The 19,623-nt window shown below is 42.9% G+C and overlaps 1 protein-coding gene and 1 non-coding gene across 2 annotated transcripts in view; both read right to left on the bottom strand.

The window, feature by feature from the left end:
* Window positions 1-7,827: 7,827 nt before the first annotated feature.
* snai1b (snail family zinc finger 1b) lies at window positions 7,828-10,083 on the bottom strand. The gene is made up of 3 exons (XM_068710374.1): window positions 9,884-10,083; window positions 9,010-9,567; window positions 7,828-8,724 (listed from the first exon to the last, which is right to left on the bottom strand). The coding sequence occupies exons 1-3, from the start codon at window positions 9,963-9,965 to the stop codon at window positions 8,543-8,545; spliced, it is 822 nt and encodes a 273-aa protein (XP_068566475.1). The 5' UTR covers window positions 9,966-10,083; the 3' UTR covers window positions 7,828-8,542.
* Window positions 10,084-19,579: 9,496 nt separating this feature from the next.
* The window catches only part of trnaa-ugc (transfer RNA alanine (anticodon UGC)), a 72-nt gene continuing 28 nt past the window's right edge, over window positions 19,580-19,623 (bottom strand). Inside the window, exon 1 of the tRNA in view lies at window positions 19,580-19,623. This exon is cut by the window's right edge and continues 28 nt beyond it. This is a non-coding gene — a tRNA (tRNA-Ala).

Genomic DNA, 19,623 nt, shown 5'->3' with positions numbered 1-19,623 from the left:
TGATTCTTTCTGAATGGATTTCTAAATCTAAGTTCCTCAGACGTGGTCTACTTGACGTCCCTCTCCTTTTTTTCTTGTGTAAGTGGACACCAGTGTGTGTGGCACATGCAGTGTTTCTGTAAAACCTCTTCTGAGATGGGAGGAGATAGGCGTCTGGCCCTGGGGTGTGGATTTCAGGCAGGTGCACTCGCCTGCCCCGCGGCTCCTCGAGGGACAGGACGGGATGGGACAAGACGGGAGGAGGAGGAGGAGGAGGAGGAGGAGGCAATCTGTGCACAAAAACCCAAGATCCCCAACTCAAAAGACTGGTCTCCACCCGTCTCGGCACCCCCCAACCCCAGCACCCCCCTCCCTCGCTCCTTGCCATATCCCTCATTGACTGGAATGCGTCGGGACAATAGAACTGTCCTGGTCCTTTTCGGCTGGCGTCCCCCCCCCCCCCCCCCGGGCCCACACAGGCCCTGACAGGAGGACAAAAGTGCACCTTGCACCTCTCAGCACCACCAGCAGAACCCCGGGGGCTGAATACCTGAATACCTGTGGTAAATAAGAGGGAGAGAGGGGGAGAAAGAATGACACAACGTGAGGCGAGAGAGAGTGAAGTGGACTCATTTACAGGTCCGGGATGAACCCAAAACCTCCCCTCATGGTATTATGAGTCTCCACGTCGTTCTCTCTCTCTCTCTCTCTCTCTCTCTCTCTCTCTCTCTCTCTCTCTCTCTATCTCCACTCCAACGACGATTCCTTTGATGTCTCACGGAAAAGTTGCTCCTCATCTTTTCTTGCGTTTTACTACGAAGGGCTCATTAACCTCTTTGAGACCAGGGATGACGGAGTAGAATCTGTGCTCCTTATCTCGTTGAATGTTTAACACGTCAGGAGGAAGTGCATCCCTCTCTCGACTCGCTCGTGTCGTGACTTGCTGCTCGCTGAGTAGCTCGCTCCTTCTTCTTCCAGCCTTGTTTGCTCACGGCGGAAATCAATCACAGTTTGTGTCACTGACACTTCTGAACATTCAGGAAATCACTCGCTGCCGTCGACTTAGTCCGTATGAACCGACGACTCTCGGTAAATCAAAAGGGTTTGCTTCCAAGAAGTTGATGTATTTCACTGACTCCCCCCCCCCTCTTTCCTTTCCTAATCAGTGAAATGAAGTGTGTTAAGCCACGGTCACATTACCGCCGATGCAACCGCAATCACTTCGCTCCGCTCAAAACAAATGCGGGGGGGCCGTGAGGTCATGCGACTGGAACAAGGGCTCTGGAGTGGAAACAACTTCTCACCTCCCTCCATTGAAGAAAAACACCCAAACCGCTCAACGGCTTCACGTCTCCTCCAGTGTGGCGGACCACGGCTGTCTCCGTTGGTCAGTTGCTTTACACAACATTAATCAGATAACGTGCGATTGTAGCCTGCAAGATCGGACTCTGAGATGTGTGAGACGTTCAAACCCCCGAGGCCACTGTGACACGGAGTCCCTGGATGTGTCATCGTTGTGCTCGGTTAAGTGTGGCGCTGAACGAGTTTGCTATTTATGGTTTTGCATTCATCTGGATTATTTCATTAAAAGGAATAGTCAAGCGTCAGAGCGGTGGACTGAAGTTCCACGTCAGATACGTCATCTTCACGCGTTGTTAGCTTCACACACGTGTACGGTACCGCGAGCGCCACCGCCACCCTCAAAATGACGGACAGGGAGAGAGTCTAACGCAACCGTGCTTTGAACTCTTCGGGCGCGATGGAAAAACCCTGCGTGACGGCAGCTCTGGACGTTGGAAACCTCTGTTCCACACAAACACTCCTCATCTGTTCACCGTCCTGTCCCTTTATGGCTCATCCTCTCTACCCTCTGACCTGTGGCACACAGAGGCTCTGTGTTTAGGAGGAAACACAGCACCAGCCACGTAACACACACACATAAACACACACCATTGAGCGAGGTGTGTGTGTGGGGGGGGTGGGGGGACAGGAAACAGCGTGTACCCCCTACTAGAGACCACATCCTGTCCTTGGGTAGGAACGGGCTCATTTGTCCAGAGAGGTGGGCTCTTTGTGTGTCGGTGAGCATGTTGAGGACTTTGTGAGGCGCTGAAGTCGTCCACAGTGAGCGGGTCTCTCGCCCCTCACAGCACATGTCATTGATCAAGTCTACATTGCAACATGTGGCATTCCTCAACAAATGCTACTCCCTACTGATTTGATAAACGGCCCGCGAACAGAAACGTTCATTCTTCACCAGACCCCCCCCCCCCCCCCCCCCTTCCCCCTCCCCCAATGTCCCTATCTCTTCTCCCTCGTCTCTTCGTCTTTTCCTCCTCCCACCATCGTCTTCTTATCCCCAGTTCACCCTTTCCTTCAAACCTCCTGCTATTCGTTTCCCTACGTTTCACACAGTCGGCCCGTAAAGATTTTGGTGCTGAAGCTTTGGACAGTGACGTCCTCGCTCCACGGTTCATTTCATCGTCTTATGAAAACGTTGCTCCCCATTCTTCATGCATGTTCTCACAAAAGTCCAGCAACTTCCACTCTTTACAACAAGTATTTTCATTATAAAGTTCCGTTTTTACAGGAAACAACTTAGTTAAGATTAGAAAAAAACAACTTAGTTAAGTTTAGACAAAATACAACTTAGTTAAGTTTAGACAAAATACAACTTAGTTAAGTTTAGACAGACAACAAAACAACTTAGTTAAGTTTAGACAAAATACAACTTAGTTAAGTTTAGACAAAATACAACTTAGTTAAGTTTAGACAGACAACAAAACAACTTAGTTAAGTTTAGACAAATAACAACTTAGTTAAGTTTAGACAAATAACAACTTAGTTAAGTTTAGACAGACAATAAAACAACTTAGTTAAGTTTAGACAGACAACAAAACTACTTAGTTAAGTTTAGACAACAAAACGACTTAGTTAAGTTTAGACAAATAACAACTTAGTTAAGTTTAGACAACAAAACAACTTAGTTAAGTTTAGACAAATAACTTAGTAAAGTTTAGACAAAAAACAACTTAGTTAAGTTTAGACAGACAATAAAACAACTTAGTTAAGTTTAGACAGACAACAAAACAACTTAGTTAAGTTTAGACAGACAACAAAACTACTTAGTTAAGTTTAGACAACAAAACAACTTAGTTAAGTTTAGACAAATAACAACTTAGTTAAGTTTAGACAAATAACAACTTAGTTAAGTTTAGACAACAAAACAACTTAGTTAAGTTTAGACAAATAACAACTTAGTTAAGTTTAGACAAAAAACAACTTAGTTAAGTTTAGACAGACAATAAAACAACTTAGTTAAGTTTAGACAGACAACAAAACTACTTAGTTAAGTTTAGACAACAAAACAACTTAGTTAAGTTTAGACAAATAACAACTTAGTTAAGTTTAGACAAAAAACAACTTAGTTAAGTTTAGACAAAAAACAACTTAGTTAAGTTTAGACAAATAACAACTTAGTTAAGTTTAGACAACAAAACAACTTAGTTAAGTTTAGACAAATAACAACTTAGTTAAGTTTAGACAACAAAACAACTTAGTTAAGTTTAGACAAATAACAACTTAGTTAAGTTTAGACAAAAAACAACTTAGTTAAGTTTAGACAGACAATAAAACAACTTAGTTAAGTTTAGACAGACAACAAAACTACTTAGTTAAGTTTAGACAACAAAACAACTTAGTTAAGTTTAGACAAATAACAACTTAGTTAAGTTTAGACAAAAAACAACTTAGTTAAGTTTAGACAAAAAACAACTTAGTTAAGTTTAGACAACAAAACAACTTAGTTAAGTTTAGACAGACAATAAAACAACTTAGTTAAGTTTAGACAGACAACAAAACTACTTAGTTAAGTTTAGACAACAAAACAACTTAGTTAAGTTTAGACAAATAACAACTTAGTTAAGTTTAGACAAAAAACAACTTAGTTAAGTTTAGACAAATAACAACTTAGTTAAGTTTAGACAAATAACAACTTAGTTAAGTTTAGACAAATAACAACTTAGTTAAGTTTAGACAGACAATAAAACAACTTAGTTAAGTTTAGACAAAAAACAACTTATTTAAGTTTAGACAATAAAACAATTTAGTTAAGTTTAGACAGACAATAAAACAACTTAGTTAGGTGTAATAAAAGATGGTGGTTTAGGTTAAAGTAACTAATGAAAGCCGTTACGGAAGTCACAAGTGACGTGACAAATAAATCAACATCGTCTTCTTGTTCCACACGGAGCACAAACAGTTGCCTCATGAGAGCCAGACCTGTTTTAGTTTGACTCATCCATCTCTTTTGCGGTTGTGTGCGTGAACACGTTGATTACACACAAATTGCTTTTGTGGGATCTACGAATTATTTTAGCGAACGTAAAGCTACGAACGCTGGATGAGAACAGCCTGCGTTGAGTAAGATCTCTGCAGCTTGTAAGAGGGTTTGAAACTTTAACCCAGTGACTTAACCTCCTTGGCTCGAATTTGATCCTCCGGTGATTCAGCTCTGCAACCTCTGCCAGCTCTGATTTCAGCAATATACTGTGCCCTCCCTCTCCTCAAACCCCCCCAGCTACACCCACTAACACATTCATGCATCCGTGTACACACAAACAGCTGTAGCAGCGCACAGATGCTTTATATCAGCAGTTTTTTGGAAGAGCTGTGTTTATACAAGATTGACAGGCCACTTCCTGCGTCCCAAACATTACCACAAACACACATACACTGAGAGCTCAGTGGAGGGAGAAACCTGCAATTTCAGCTTCCAACAATGTTTGTGTCTTTAGTTGGCATGCAACGCTGCTTCCCATTGCTCAAATCAAAAGAGTGGAGTTCACGCAGCCCTGTAATCTGTTCTGTTGCACACATGCGAAGAAGCTCACCTACGATTCTACGAGTCGATTGTTTAGAGCGAGGCGTATATATTTTCTGTTTCCAAGATGACGGCACTCTTTAACAAAATAAAAGTCATCCGGCTGCAAACTGTCAAACATCAGCTTTTGTGTACACAAGTCCAAGTCGAGTTCATGAAGCAACATCCAGGCTTCCAGTGTACTGGTCTCTGTGAAAAGAAGCAACCGCATTTATTTAGTTTCAATCTATTAATAACGATCATATTGATAAACTAAAATAATGTATCACCTTTCATACAGGGGGAGCAGTTCAAAGTGCTTTACAACAAAGTGAAGAAACACGCGATTGTCATAAGGTAGCCCCGCCCCCTAAATCATCCCCTGCTTTATGGTGTGTCTGACTCTAAATGGAGCATCATGTACTAAATGAACATCATGCTGTATTGAAGAAGACTGTAAACTAGAGATTGAGACCATAAACTCATGTTTACAATGTTTACTGAGGGAATAAATCAAGAGAGAAGTAGAGTCATTTTAGACTAGACTTCTATACAACCAGAGGAGTCGCCCCCTAATGGACATTAGAGAGAATGCAGCTTTAACACACTTAAGGCTTCACTTTTCTGAACCGGAGGTTTTGGCGCAGAGTAAAAAAAAAAAGGCTGAGCTGCTGATCATTTAAGAGGCCGTGAATGATTATTAAACGACAAAGAATAGAGCGAGGCAACAATGCTTCCACGGTCTTTCTGTGGGAATATAACACGTGAGAAATTTAAACGAACGGCAATCCCCTTTTCTTCATAATCAGGTCAGCATAACATTATTTCCTGTTACTGGAAAATCCAATTATTGACGTTGACTCCAGAGCAGACTGCAGGGATGGCAGACAGAGCAGCCCTCTTCTTCTGTTAGATGGCCGTATTGTATGTCTGTCACTAATGGCTCAGGAATGTCACATTAGTCAAGGGCCCGCATGCGTGACGCCGCAAACATTAAAACACTTTGAGGAGACCAATATGATATCACACTCACTGAAAAAGAACAGCGACAGGTCCAGTGATCTCATTGCCTCAAAGCTACAGAGTGACAGAACGCCTCCTACGCACCGCAAACCAGAACAATGTCCCCCTAGCAAGGTGTCAAGAGTTAGATTTCAAAAAGGCCGAAACGTATCAGAAATGACGGTGTTTGGTGCCGTGTGCAGGTAGAGAAAAAACATCATCTAGCAGTATTTGACGCAATATGTGTCTTCTCCATCTTTTAAACTTAAACGGACAAATGACTCTCTTGATTTATTCCCTCAGTAAACATTGTAAACATGAGTTTATGGTCTCAATCTCTAGTTTACAGTCTTCTTCAATACAGCATGATGTTCATTTAGTACATTATGGAACATTTAGAGTCAAACAGACCAGAAAGCAGGGGATGATTTAGGAGCGGGGCTACACGCTGATTGACAGGTCTCTAACATTCCAAAACCAAGATGGCGACTGCCGAAATGCTTAAATGGAGGCTTCATAACGTCAGTCCACAAACCGATGGGTGACGTCACGGTGACTACGTCCACGTCTTATGTACGCTCTACGGGACAAATTTGGGGTTTTGGGGTGGACTGTCCCTTTAACCCATCTGACCCCGCTGCAGCTTCTCTGTCGGCAGTTCAGGCCGAGTTCAGGCTGCTCTCTGACTCACTCACCTGCGTAGGTGTGCAGCAGCTAAATGACTCTCGCATCAAAACAGCCCATCGGCAGACAAACCAAAAATCCCCCTCCATCAAAGTAAATCTCTTTATTCAATATGCCTGCATGTGTGTGTGTGTGTGTGTGTGTGTGTGTGTGTGTGTGTGTGTGTGTGTGTGTGTGTGTGTGTGTGTGTGTGTGTGTGTGTGTGGTTGTCACATAGCCTTTTTTCGGGGTGCTGTTTACATTTGGGCAAGCTAAGTCATGCAATCTGATCCTGAGCCTCTTCAACCCCCCCCCCCCTCACACACACACACACACACACACACATATGGGCATCCACCTCTCAACACTGAGAGCTATCGGAGGAAATGCGTTGTTACCTCACTAAGACATGCTGGCGTCAGTGTGTGTGTGGGGGGGGGGGGGGTCAGGAGGGCAGTGAGGATTGTAGACACATTGCTGCCATATGTGCAGCCTGGATGTTCCCTCTCAGCTGAGCACAGTTCCTCCAAGGTAACCAGAGTGTAACAGCTCCAGAGCAGATGGATCTGTGTCAGTCCGGAGGTTCTGCTGGACCCTGAGTCTCTGGGATTTGTTTTTTGCTTCCATCTGTGGTCAGTGGGATTCCCACACTCTGCAGATTTCACACTGTTCCAATCCCAAATCCCCCGCCCCCCCCCCCCCATCATGGGTCATGTGTTTGCTGTTACAAATGGACAACTGAATTAATAAATTATCCTTAATCCTTGAATATGTTATTTTTAATAATAATGAAAAATTGTTAATATGATATGTGGTTGTCAAGGTAAACCGTTCACAACTTAACGTCACATTTTTATTTCTACCACTTCCGGCTCTCGCAGCCTCTTCAGGGTTCAGGGTTCGAGGCCTCAAGAGGGAACATTTGGATCGGGCCACAGATCATCTTCTTTAAAACCACAATTTATTCCTCCCACCTGCAGTCGCACCGTGTACCCCCCCCCCCCCTCTCTACCATGAGTTCCTCTATGTGTGTGCTGACAGCCGGGCAGGTGTGTGCAGGTGTTCCCCTCCCATCACTCAACATCACACAAACCTATCCCCGCTCCTCCTCCGAACACACACACACACACACACACACACACACACACACACACACACACACACACACACACACACACACACACACACACACACACACACACACACACACACAGCCATGTCTGTCCCGATGAACTCATTTAGAGTCGGCAGTTAATACAATACCCGTTGAAATACGAATTAATGTTCAAGCACAACGGCTCTTTTTTTAAACAAAGCTTTTATTTACATGTTGCAGAAAAGAAAAGGCACAATAACGGATCATTAAAACTGCAGGTCCCAACAGTCCCAGAGAAACACGTCGAAAGAAATGCAGTTCAGACTGTAAAATGACAATATTGGTGAAGTTTCTTTTGGTCAAGTTTAAGTGGTCCTTTGTGTGTGTGTGTGTGTGTGTGTGTGTGTGTGTGTGTGTGTGTGTGTGTGTGTGTGTGTGTGTGTGTGTGTGTGTGTGTGAGCGGGTGGGTCACCTGTTGACGAGGTCACAGCTAACACGTCTCTCAGCGCCTCTGCAGTGCACCATTCACAGACAGCTGTCCCAACACACACACACACACACACACACACACACACACACACACATGCCATGTATGTATAGTATGAGTGAGGAATGACATCCACACACACACAAACACACCCAAGCAGCTGCAACATGGCCCGAGTCCCGGACCGGCCGGCACCGATGGAGCTTCCTGGGAATTAACTGGATGTCCAGCTGCCCTCATATCACACAGACACACAGTTTGACAGCCGACACGACTGCAAACAAAACTCTACCGACAGAGTCCTGGAAAAAGGCACTTAAGGAGTCATTTCATAAAATGCAACAGAACTCCAGTGTTCTGTCGCATCAGGGTTCACTGTCCTCTGGGTTCAATGTCTCTTATTTAGGAGGGGAAACCGGCTCACGAGAAGAACAGTTTCGGGGAATGTGAACGTCTACGAGGCGGGGCAGCATCCGGAGGAGCTGTGTTTGTGCAGCAGGGACATGCGGCTGAAGGTCCGCGAGCAGGAGCCACACTGGTACTTCTTCACCTCGGAGTGGGTCTGCAGGTGGGCGCGCAGGTTGGAGCGGTCGGCGAAGGCCCGGTTGCAGTGCTGACAAGCGAAGGGCCGCTCACCTGGTTGGAAGAGACGAGAGCCGTTTAGGAGTATGCACTCTGTTAACAGGTCAGGGAAAAGACACGGGGCCCTCTGGTCATTGTTTCTCAAACGATCTGCAGATAGACTAACAAAAGAGCAGGAACGACCACGCTGACAGCAATAACATTTGCTCACACGTCAGGAGACGTCAATGAATATCAATGAGCGCGACCGGCTGTGACATTTACAAGCCAACAGAGCTTGTAAATCATCGGGATTGCTCCCTTTGACATGTGAATTAAAGCTGCTTTCTGGTTGCATACCTGTGTGTGTGCGAATGTGTCCTCTGAGTAGCCACGGTCTGGAGAAGGCCTTGCCGCAGGTGGGGCACACGCAGGGCAGAGTGTGCGAGCGGATGTGCATCTTCAGGGCGCCCAGGCTGGTGTACTCCTTGGGGCAGTGTTTGCAGTGGAAGGCCGGACGGGCGGAGACCTCTGCAGGCAGGGACGGAGTCTGCTGCTGCTGCTGCTGCTGCTGCTGCGGAGCGCAGTGGGACGTCTGGTGATGGGACAGTGCCGACAGGCTGGTGTAGCTGTTGGTGCAGTGCAGGCAGTGGTACATGTGCTGGAGGATGTCCGGGCTGGGGGGATCTGAGGTGCGCCCGCCGTCCTCCTCTTCCTCACTGCTGCTGCTGGACGGCGAGCTGCTGAGGTCCAGAGGGCCGAGCGGCGAGGGGGACGGAGACACGGGCGTGATCGGGGAGAGAGGCGCAGGCAGGGTGTCCATACTGCTGAAGAACGGGTTGGTCGGGTAGCAGGTCAGGGCGAAGCTGTTGTTCTGCGTCGGGAGCTCGGCTTGTGCAAAGCTTTCTGGGACAAAAGCTGCGAGACAAGGAGACAGAAGGGAAGTCAGGTGAGTTGGAACGGACTGATAATCTAATGAAGCACTAAACTCGTTTTCATTCTCGGGTGTCCTCTTACGGCCTGCTTTCAATATACCCTGATCCATCTGGCTTTTCCATTAGCAGATTATCAAGGTGACCAGAAACCCAGGAGAGCTACATGCAAGATAAGAAACCTGCCACATGGGTCTAATGGTGACTTCTACCTTTTCTACCTGACTGGGATTCAAATCAACATGTCAGATATTGTCACAGATACATCCAATTCACTCAATCAAAGAGACAATAAAACCCACCAGTCTGGCTCTCCAGTTGGCTCTCCCTGTAGACGGGCTTCTTGCTGGAGAAGTACTTCTTGACAAGGAATGACCGAGGCATGTTGAGGTCTGGCTTCACCGATAAATTCAAATAATAATAACAATAATTCCCGCGGCGGAGTGCGCTCAGGTCCGAGTTTCTCCTCGTCGGGCTGCTGCAGCTTGTAGTCGGACGGAGAGGAAACGCTGACCGGGTTGAATGTATCTCGCCTCAAAGTTGCCTCCTCATATAGCAACCAGAGGGGAGAAGCAGCGGGGTGGGGGTGGGCGTGCCTCCGCCCCAAAAAGACACACCCCCGCGCGTCGGGGCGCTCACCACAGGTGACCGATGTGCCAAAATCTGTGGGCGCTGATCTAATTGTGCATTTCACGGCTGTGATGGCTCACTTCACCTGCAGACAGACACCCGTTGTCATTAAATGTGATCAGATGGTGCAACTCCAAGAAGAGTGCGGCAAAAAATGAGTTTCCTTTTGTTTTTTACATAAACGATGCACAAGAAAGCTGTTTCAACGGAGACGAAATGAGAAGGCCGCGTGCAAAACAGATGGAGTCCAATCGAATCCGGATTTGATGTATTGCTGTTTAACTTTCTTCCACCTTGCATTGCTCCACTGCGTCCATTCCTTCACTGAACGCGTCGACGCAGCCTGAAGCTGGAGCGTCCTCTGTCGGCTCATACATTACACGTGTTGAGGTTTTAGACTACTGTGTATTTCTGCTCACACATCTGTAGAATAATGCTGGAAAGAAATGCATAAAAAGGCAGATTTGCGGAAAAGTGTGAAAGCAGAGTGAGATAACCCAACAATCAACACTCTAATGTTCTCTCAATATCTGAACCGTGTGCTTTTATGTGATTGAAATCCCTTTGACGTTTTAAAAATGTTTAAGAACATTTATATGTTTGTCAAGTAATGGGACGTGTCACGATGTGTCCATTGTGCGCCTGCGCCTCGGGGCTTTGACGCACCCCTGGAGAGGTGGAGACGTTTTATTTCAGAAGGTGCAGGAGACAAACGCTCTGTTGTCTTCACTCAACACTCAGAACAGAAGGTCCATCCTGACCGCGTCTCTCTTTCTCTGCCTCTCTGCGGGAAATGAGTCCGTTCATCGAAGAAAGAGGCGCAGTCCGCAGTCCCGCAGTCCGCAGCCCGCTCACAGCACGACCTCTGGTGAAATGAACCGAGCTGACAGGAACAGTATGTCGCTTTAACCCACCTCGTGCCTTCAGGTGGCAGGAAATGCAGCGAACCACGTGATGAAAAAGGGGGTTCACTGAATGTCGCATCCTTTTTCTTCAAATGCGTAAACGTGCGTAAAGTTCGTGCGTAATTGAAACCACGCTCCTAAACCACACTTGTACCCTTATTATCTGAATAATTAAGATGTGCAAATGTTACCAGAATGTATTAGAAAGTCATAAAATGGAAAACAGAAGGAAAGAGTATGTTGTTGTTGTTTACTTTATCTTGTCCAAATATTCTCCATGATTTTATGTTACGGTTCAGATTATTTGCTTTATGTTTCTATGATTGTATAACTTCTTTCAACAGCGTGCAGTATAACATTTCAACATCATTTTCATTATGTGTGCAAAATAACTTTTTACTACTTTTTAAAATCCTTCACAAAGTGATGCTGAATATTACTTTAGTGTCTATTATATAGGCTGTGATTCTAGTATTACTTCTTATACACTTCATATTTCACTGTATTAAATATGTGTTTTTTACTTTTACTTTTATTTTAGTTGATTATTTTACTTTATTCATTTACCCTGCTCTTATTGCTAGTTTATTCTATTTTGCAACGGTCTCAGTATTACTCATTTTACACTTTGTTATTCTATGGTTCGTATGTTTATGTTTTTATTCTCATGTTTTTTGTGTTTTTAATCTCTGGCACGAGAATGTCTTTCAGGATTAAAAGCAGTTCTATTTCATGTTGTTGACTCGTGTGTCTAGTTCGTTTTGCATGTATGATTAGTGCACTACAACAGCTGATAACAACCCTGATAACCGTTTACACCGACGGACTGGTGGGGGATTCAGTCACGTGATCTGAGGATGCGAGCCCTGTTGCTTTTCTAACAGTCTGAGAATCAGGTGCCAGCCATTAGACAGGAATGTCCCCGTCCTCATTTGTCCTCTTTCGCATCGCAAAGAGCCTCAAAGCGGCAGAGTGAGAGGGGGGGGGGGGGGGTAAATGTATGCACCTGTCCAAAAGGCGCCATTGTCGCGGCATGCCCAAAAGTTCACACGTCGTTAGAGCGCTCGTTGACGCCGACGCCACTTAGACTGGAGGTCACGAGGGCAGGACGGCAGTAAAACCTCTCAGAGACACGCACGTGAAAGTAATCCGAGGTGTGGGTGCTTGCTGCTTGAGGGTGAGGTACTGATCATTTGAACGTGTTTGTTAAAGTGACACGTCCACGCTGGTGTTTACGGGGACGTTTCTGTTTGTATGAAAATCGTTACTTCACGGTTGAAAATGGCTCAAAACACCAGATCTGCTGTTTTTATGTCTTTCATGGTCAGTTGTGAAACAGATAGTTGGTCCGATGAGAGGACGTTGACGTTCTTTCATTTCGTGACGTAGATCTGCACTCTGTTTCAATATTTCAGTAAACACTGTGTAGCTTTACAGTCACAGCTCAAGTGTTCTCTCCTTTACTGTAAATGACCGTCTGACATCTGAACCAGAGGTCACGATATTCAACACAGTTTCACATCATTCTTTAAGCACCGTCATAACCTGCCCAGAGACCACAGACGGACATGAGCTCTCTGGCTGACTCTGTACTCACATGTACAGTGAGGTGGAAACTGAAATGTTGATGAATGAGCACGGTCCCTGGTAAATAAATAAATAAACTAACTATGTTTTTTGGGGGGGGCGGGGCAACATCACCGCACAAAACAAAAGTTAGGTTTAGGATAAACATCAATGTTGGGCTTAAAATCACTCCGTACAGTCAGATAATTCACATGTTGTGTGCTTCTGTAATTCTTACTCACATAAACAGACAAATAGTATAACATCCACCTGACCTGACCTGACACACACACGCACACACACACACACACACACACACACACACACAGCGTGTAGGAGGCTGTGAACAGAGAACAGCTGATTACACACTGTGTGAGTGTGTTCTCCCCGAGGAGACGGTCTGTGTTACAACAGGGCTGAGTGACCTCGTGACACTCGGAGGAACAGAGGAGACATGAGACGTTTCGCTGCTCAGAGCAGATGTTCTCTGCTCTCCGGCCTCGGGGATGAAGCTGTTCAGACATATATATATATATGTACATATATATATATATATATGTACATATATATATATATGTACATATATATATATATGTACATATATATATATGTACATATATATAATAAAACCTTCATTCAGTCTGATCTCAAGGTGGACGTCAGGTCAGGATTACTGTAACAGTTAAAAAACAAACCAAATAACACGATTAAAGCTTTTTGCACACAAACACTTCATTGATTAGATGGAAAGAATCTTTGCTCAGATCAGTTTCACCTCTTTTATTTTACAGGCTGATATGAAAACCAGCTCCACAAATATGCTACCTCTTGTTTACTGAAAATGTTGTTGAGTTTATGTCATGTAAAGTTAATGCAAACGCTTAAGAAGACAAACGTGAGGATGGGTCAGGATGTTATAATACATGTGCTGGCTTGTGAAATGTCTTTTATTTCTTCAAACATGCACATAGGGGAAATATTTCTCATTGTATGGTCATTCTCAAAGACCGGGTCTGATGTTCACAGGAGAGTGTATTGATACGAAATACATTTGCAAATTTCCATCGTCTTATAGCTAACATTCATATCTGCAGTACACCTTTGAGCCACACGAGGGAGTCTGAATGTTCTTATTGTTGTGATAATTTAAGGATTCTTATTTACATTGATTCTAACGTAAAATATTCAGTTTGTTTCACTGACGAGAGGAAGAAAAGAGGAGCCTGTTAACTCCACCGGCACCTCTTCATAAAGTTTGTTTATTTTCAACAGATCAAGTTGAAAACCATAGTTTCTTAAACGAGTTGTGAAATGGATTTGATGTCGAGGTTTGACAGTTCGGATGTGTTATTGATATTGCAAAAAAGAAAATGGAAATTGAACCAAAGTAAGAGAAACATATAAGCTGCTGTGACAGAGGACTCACTGATGGTTACTGTCAGGATTAAAACATCTTCCAGCCTCATTTATCTGCCGTTTAAGATTCATCTATTGTCTTTATTTCTCTGAGAGGATGATTTTTTTGGGGGAATTGTCTGTAGAAACAATGTCCTCTTTAATGTCACTGAAGTTGGACTGCTTTGATTAAAGGTGGTACTGAACTGTACTGTACTGTACTGTACTGTACTGTACTGAACTCCCAAACACCTTTTTCTGTTCGTACACATGTTGCTGTTGTTGCTTCAGAGCAGCTTAAAAACCCCGTTTTGCATTTCTAAACCCCCGACTGATGCCGACGGCTCTCTAAACACTCAGGTGCACCGTTGCCGCTCAGACGACAGGTAACGGCCACTCCAGAGCATTTACATCTGATCTTTTGTGCGTGTGACGATTCAAAGGAAGCCACGGATCTCCCAGCATGCCCTGTCGGTGGGAGGAAGTGACGACGCGGTGACGCTGCAGTTGAATCTGAAAGATGTTTCCAATGTGCTTACATTGCTTTGTACCCTTTCACCTTTGCATCTCAGCTTGTTTATAGATGCATATGAACAGGACTGTGTGTGTGTGTGTGTGTGTGTGTGTGTGTGTGTGTTGCCCTACAGTTCAGAGGTCCGTAAACTCAGCAGGAGGGAGATAAGATTATCCCACTGGAATGCAACACTGCTTGTGTGGACAACACACACTCTCCCACACACACACACACACACACACACACATGCTTCTGTACACAGTCTGTACACACTCACGTGTTTTTATCACGGACACGTTGGGAGCAGCAGCAGACGTGACCCTGCAGACTGAAGTGGGGTCTCCCTGTTCGCTGCACCTCCATCTGGTTCACACCTCATCAGATTAGATGTTTCTGCTCAGCGGCTACGTGACGGTGTTTTGACAGATGATGGTGACGAGACACATCGTGTGCAAAATATGGCCGATCAATGTTGGAATAACTCCGGATGAGTTTATTGCCTGTTTCTATCTCCTCCCAGCATTCACTGCTCCCATGGAGAGCTGCAGGGATGGCGTATTTCTGTAGTGCAAACAGGAAGTTAGCATCATGAATGCCAATGAGATTCTTCTATTAGATTTGAATCCTCAAATAAATCGGACGCAGGTCGTTAAAATACAAACAAAGCTCCTTTGGAGTTCCATTGCGTCAGGATCTCTTCATGTTCTCATCTTAAATCAACCTGTTTATGCTTGTAATTGATGCATTCTTCACTCTAACTGAAGTCACATGGTTGCTCTTTATGCGGATGTGATTTGTTGATTGATCATATGGGTCATCATCCATATTGTATTCTTGTAAAGTAGCTGAGGGCTGAGTTGTGGGTGGGAGAGAGTGAGCGAGCTGTATCTGAGTATTTATATGTTGTGTTATGTAATGGTGTTTTTGTCTGTATGTGTTTGTGTTTGTGTCACCTGGAAAAATTTGATGCTACATCTCAAGGGACAATCCTTAAATAAATAGATTAAAATATAATTGTAATTCAAATGGACTACAGTTTTATGATGTTTGAAGTGTAAAGTAAGAAGCTAGTGTTAGTCTATAAAGGAACTCCACCACGGTCACGTGACTTCATGTTAGTCTATAAAGGAACTCCACCACGGTCACGTGACTTCATGTTAGTCTATAAAGGAACTCCACCACGGTCACCTGACTTCATGTTAGTCTATAAAGGAACTCCACCACGGTCACATGACTTCACGTTAGTCTATAAAGGAACTCCACCACGGTCACATGACTTCACGTTAGTCTATAAAGGAACTCCACCACGGTCACATGACTTCACGTTAGTCTATAAAGGAACTCCACCACAGTCACATGACTTCACGTTAGTCTATAAAGGAACTCCACCACGGTCACGTGACTTCATGTTAGTCTATAAAGGAACTCCACCACGGTCACATGACTTCACGTTAGTCTATAAATTAACTCCACCACGGTCACATGACTTCACGTTAGTCTATAAAGGAACTCCACCACGGTCACATGACTTCACGTTAGTCTATAAAGGAACTCCACCACAGTCACATGACTTCACGTTAGTCTATAAAGGAACTCCACCACGGTCACGTGACTTCATGTTAGTCTATAAAGGAACTCCACCACGGTCACATGACTTCATGTTAGCCTGTGAACAGCAAGTTAGACTTTTTTCTCAGTATTGTGTCGCTACAAGGGATTTGTTTTATACATAAATGCAGATACTTTAAGATTAACTTCAATTTTAACCATTTGAAGAAAAAGTTAAAACTTTGAAGTCACTGAAACGTATTAAAGAGAAGAACGCTCTTACGTTGTTTTCTTTACTTGACAGCTTTAAGTTCATTTCAGATAGCACTACTGGTTTTTTTGTTGTTGCAATTTTATGTTATTTCTGTTTTTATTTCTAACATTTCTGTATTTGATTTGTTTTCTCAACTTGAGGCAGAAGCAATCCTGTAAGTTGAGACGTGAATGAGGTCTTGATTGTTTGTACTTGTTTTGTTTTTTATTATTAAAAAATGAAAAAATAAATACAATTTCATGACATCTAACCAAAAACCATTTGACTTCAAGAAGAGGGATCCGGAGGAGTACAAATACTGACTCATTTCCTGGTTTTAAGACTCGATCCTTGCAGCACCTTAATGTCTAGAAAATATCAATTAAGGCAACAACAGATAATCTGTCCAAAGGTGAAAGAGTGAACAACAGATTGTGTTTACGTTGTTTGGTACAGTCTGCAATGATCACAACAAAACATGAGTATGTTGATGATACTTTCAAGGGATCATTTAAGGAGCCGCTGAGGCTTCGACGTTTAAAATCTATTCTGTACTTTGGAACAGAAAACAATCTGTCGCGTCACATCTCAGCTCTTACAAACAGGAGCTCATGAGTGTCTATGTGTGCTGTAAACATACGTGTGTAAATAACTGTTGGTCACCTGTGGTTTGAATGAGTCCGTCAACACCACATCATTAAAACCACATGACTGCATTCGGGTCAGAGCGCGAGTTCTATGATGAACTAAACAAACATTTGACAAAACAAATGATGATGAATCATATTTCTCTCACGTGGAAACATTTTCTATTATTATAAGAGGTGGTGATTTATATGTGTGTGTGTGTGTGTGTGTGTGTGTGTGTGTGTGTGTGTGTGTGTGTGTGTGTGTGTGTGTGTGATGATATACATGGCACCATTAACGGTCATCTAATGGTCAGATGTTTACGTTCTTGGAGAGAAACCACACAAAGAGTCAGAAAACCTCAGAAAATCATCAATATTAAGTATTATTTTGATGTATTAACTCATTATTTTGAGGTATTAATTCATTATTTTTGATGTATTAACTCATTATTTTTGATGTATTAACTCATTATTTTTGATGTATTAACTCATTATTTTTGATGTATTCATTTATTATTTTGAGGTGTTAACTCATTATTTTGAGGTATTGAGTCATTATTTTTGAGATATTAATTCATTATTTTGAGATGCTAAGTCAATATTTTCAGATAGTTTCTTATTATAATGACTTGCAGGATCTTTTCTTTCAGTGTCAGTAACGGACCTCCACAGTCTCCAGATCTCCCTCAGCATCACTTTTGGAGTCAAAAAACAAACAAACTATGAGGTGGCGCCACCAGCCGGTCACATGGTGAACTGACCCCAGAGAGAGAGCGAGAGAGACAGACGGGTCTGAGCTGAGCCACAAGGGGGCAGTCAAAGACCAACTAAGACCCTGTCATTGGGCTTTCACAAGGTTAGTTCACAAATCAGAAGTCACGTCCAGTCCATTGTGGGTGACACCGACACACAGCAGGTCGGTGAGGGAGGACAAGAGTTTCACTCTGTCACAAACAATAAGCTCACAGACTGAGCTTTATGAAACTCTAAAAACCTGCACGTCATGGAATAACTATATACGAGACAATGATGTGTGTGTGTGTGTGTGTGTGTGTGTGTGTGTGTGTGTGTGTGTGTGTGTGTGTGTGTGTTCGTGTTCTGCCAAGCCCTGAAGCTCCACCAGTTTTCACATAAATACACACAATTCTGAAAGATAGCCTGTAAGTTAATGTTGTGTTAATATTCACATTAATGTTATTGTGTACTTTCTTATTCTGATGCTTTGACAACATTGATTTTCTTCTGATACTTTCATGTCAATACGGCTCCGTGGAACTGAATTGTTAGTGTGGAATTTGAGACCCAGCCAAAGACTCAATTACTTTTTAATTATCATTAAAAAGCCATTACTTTGAGATATTATGTCATTACTTTTTAGATACTAAATCATTATTTTCAGATATTAAGACACAAATTGAAGATATCAAGTCATTATTTTCAGATATTAAGACACAAATTGAAGATATCAAGTCATTATTTAGAGATACTAAGTCATTACTTTGAGATATTAACTCATTACTTTGAGATAATATGTCATTATTTGGAGATATCAAGTCATTATTTAGAGATACTAAGTCATTACTTTAAGATATTAAGTCAGTACTTTGAGATATTAAGTCATTATTTAGATATATTAAGTCATTGTTTTGAGATACTAAGTCATTACTTTGAGATATTAAGTCATTGTTTTGAGATACTAAGTCATTACTTTGAGATATTAAGTCATTGTTTTGAGATACTAAGTCATTACTTTGAGATACTAAGTCATTACTTTGAGATATTATGTCATTATTTAGATATATTAAGTCATTGTTTTGAGATACTAAGTCATTATTTAGAGATATTAAGTCATTGTTTTGTGATACTAAGTCATTACTTTGAGATACTAAGTCATTACTTTGAGATATTAAGTCATTATTTAGAGATATTAAGTCATTATTTACTCATAATACATTCTAGGTTGTAACCTGCAGGAGCTTCAGAGTGATGTGACGAGTATGTAAAGGTCAGAATGTGCAGACAGCTAAATAGTACAAGTGAGGGTTCAAACCTGCCACATTTATTTTTACTTTTGCCGAGGTTAGGGGTCAAAGCTGAGTGTGTGTGTGTGTGTGTGTGTGTGTGTGTGTGTGTGTGTGTATGTATGTGCGTGTGTGTGTGTGTGTGTGTGTGTGTGTCAGGTCAGGTCAGGTGGATGTTTCATTATGTGTGTTTATAACTTTTTGCCCAATTCCGAAATGAGCGTCGCTCCCGTAGTTCCTCTGTCCTCATTCACACCAAACCTCTGATTTAAACATCTTCACTGCAGAGTTCAGATATTAAGTCATTATCTTGATTACTGTTGACATAAGAATGGTTTATTTTGAGATATGAAGTCATTGTTTAGGGATCTGAGTAAAATATTTAAAACAATGTGATCAAATCTCACTTAAAAACAAATTTGTTTTGGTGTAACGTTCATGTTCAGAACATTAAAACAGAACTGTTTCACATAAACAAAGTCTGAAACTTTCAGAGATCGAACGGTTGTTAAAGATCAAGGAAGAAGCCAAAAGGAGTGGAGATGCCGGGGATTGAACCCGGGGCCTCATACATGCAAAGC

Source organism: Cebidichthys violaceus, unplaced genomic scaffold, assembly GCF_023349555.1.
Source record: "Cebidichthys violaceus isolate CVI_PGR_0920_01 unplaced genomic scaffold, fCebVio1.0.p SCAF_151, whole genome shotgun sequence".
NCBI classification, from domain to species: Eukaryota; Metazoa; Chordata; class Actinopteri; order Perciformes; family Stichaeidae; genus Cebidichthys; species Cebidichthys violaceus.
The sequence above is the reverse complement of the archived record's forward strand: the minus strand, read 5'-3'. Positions and strand labels throughout refer to the sequence as shown.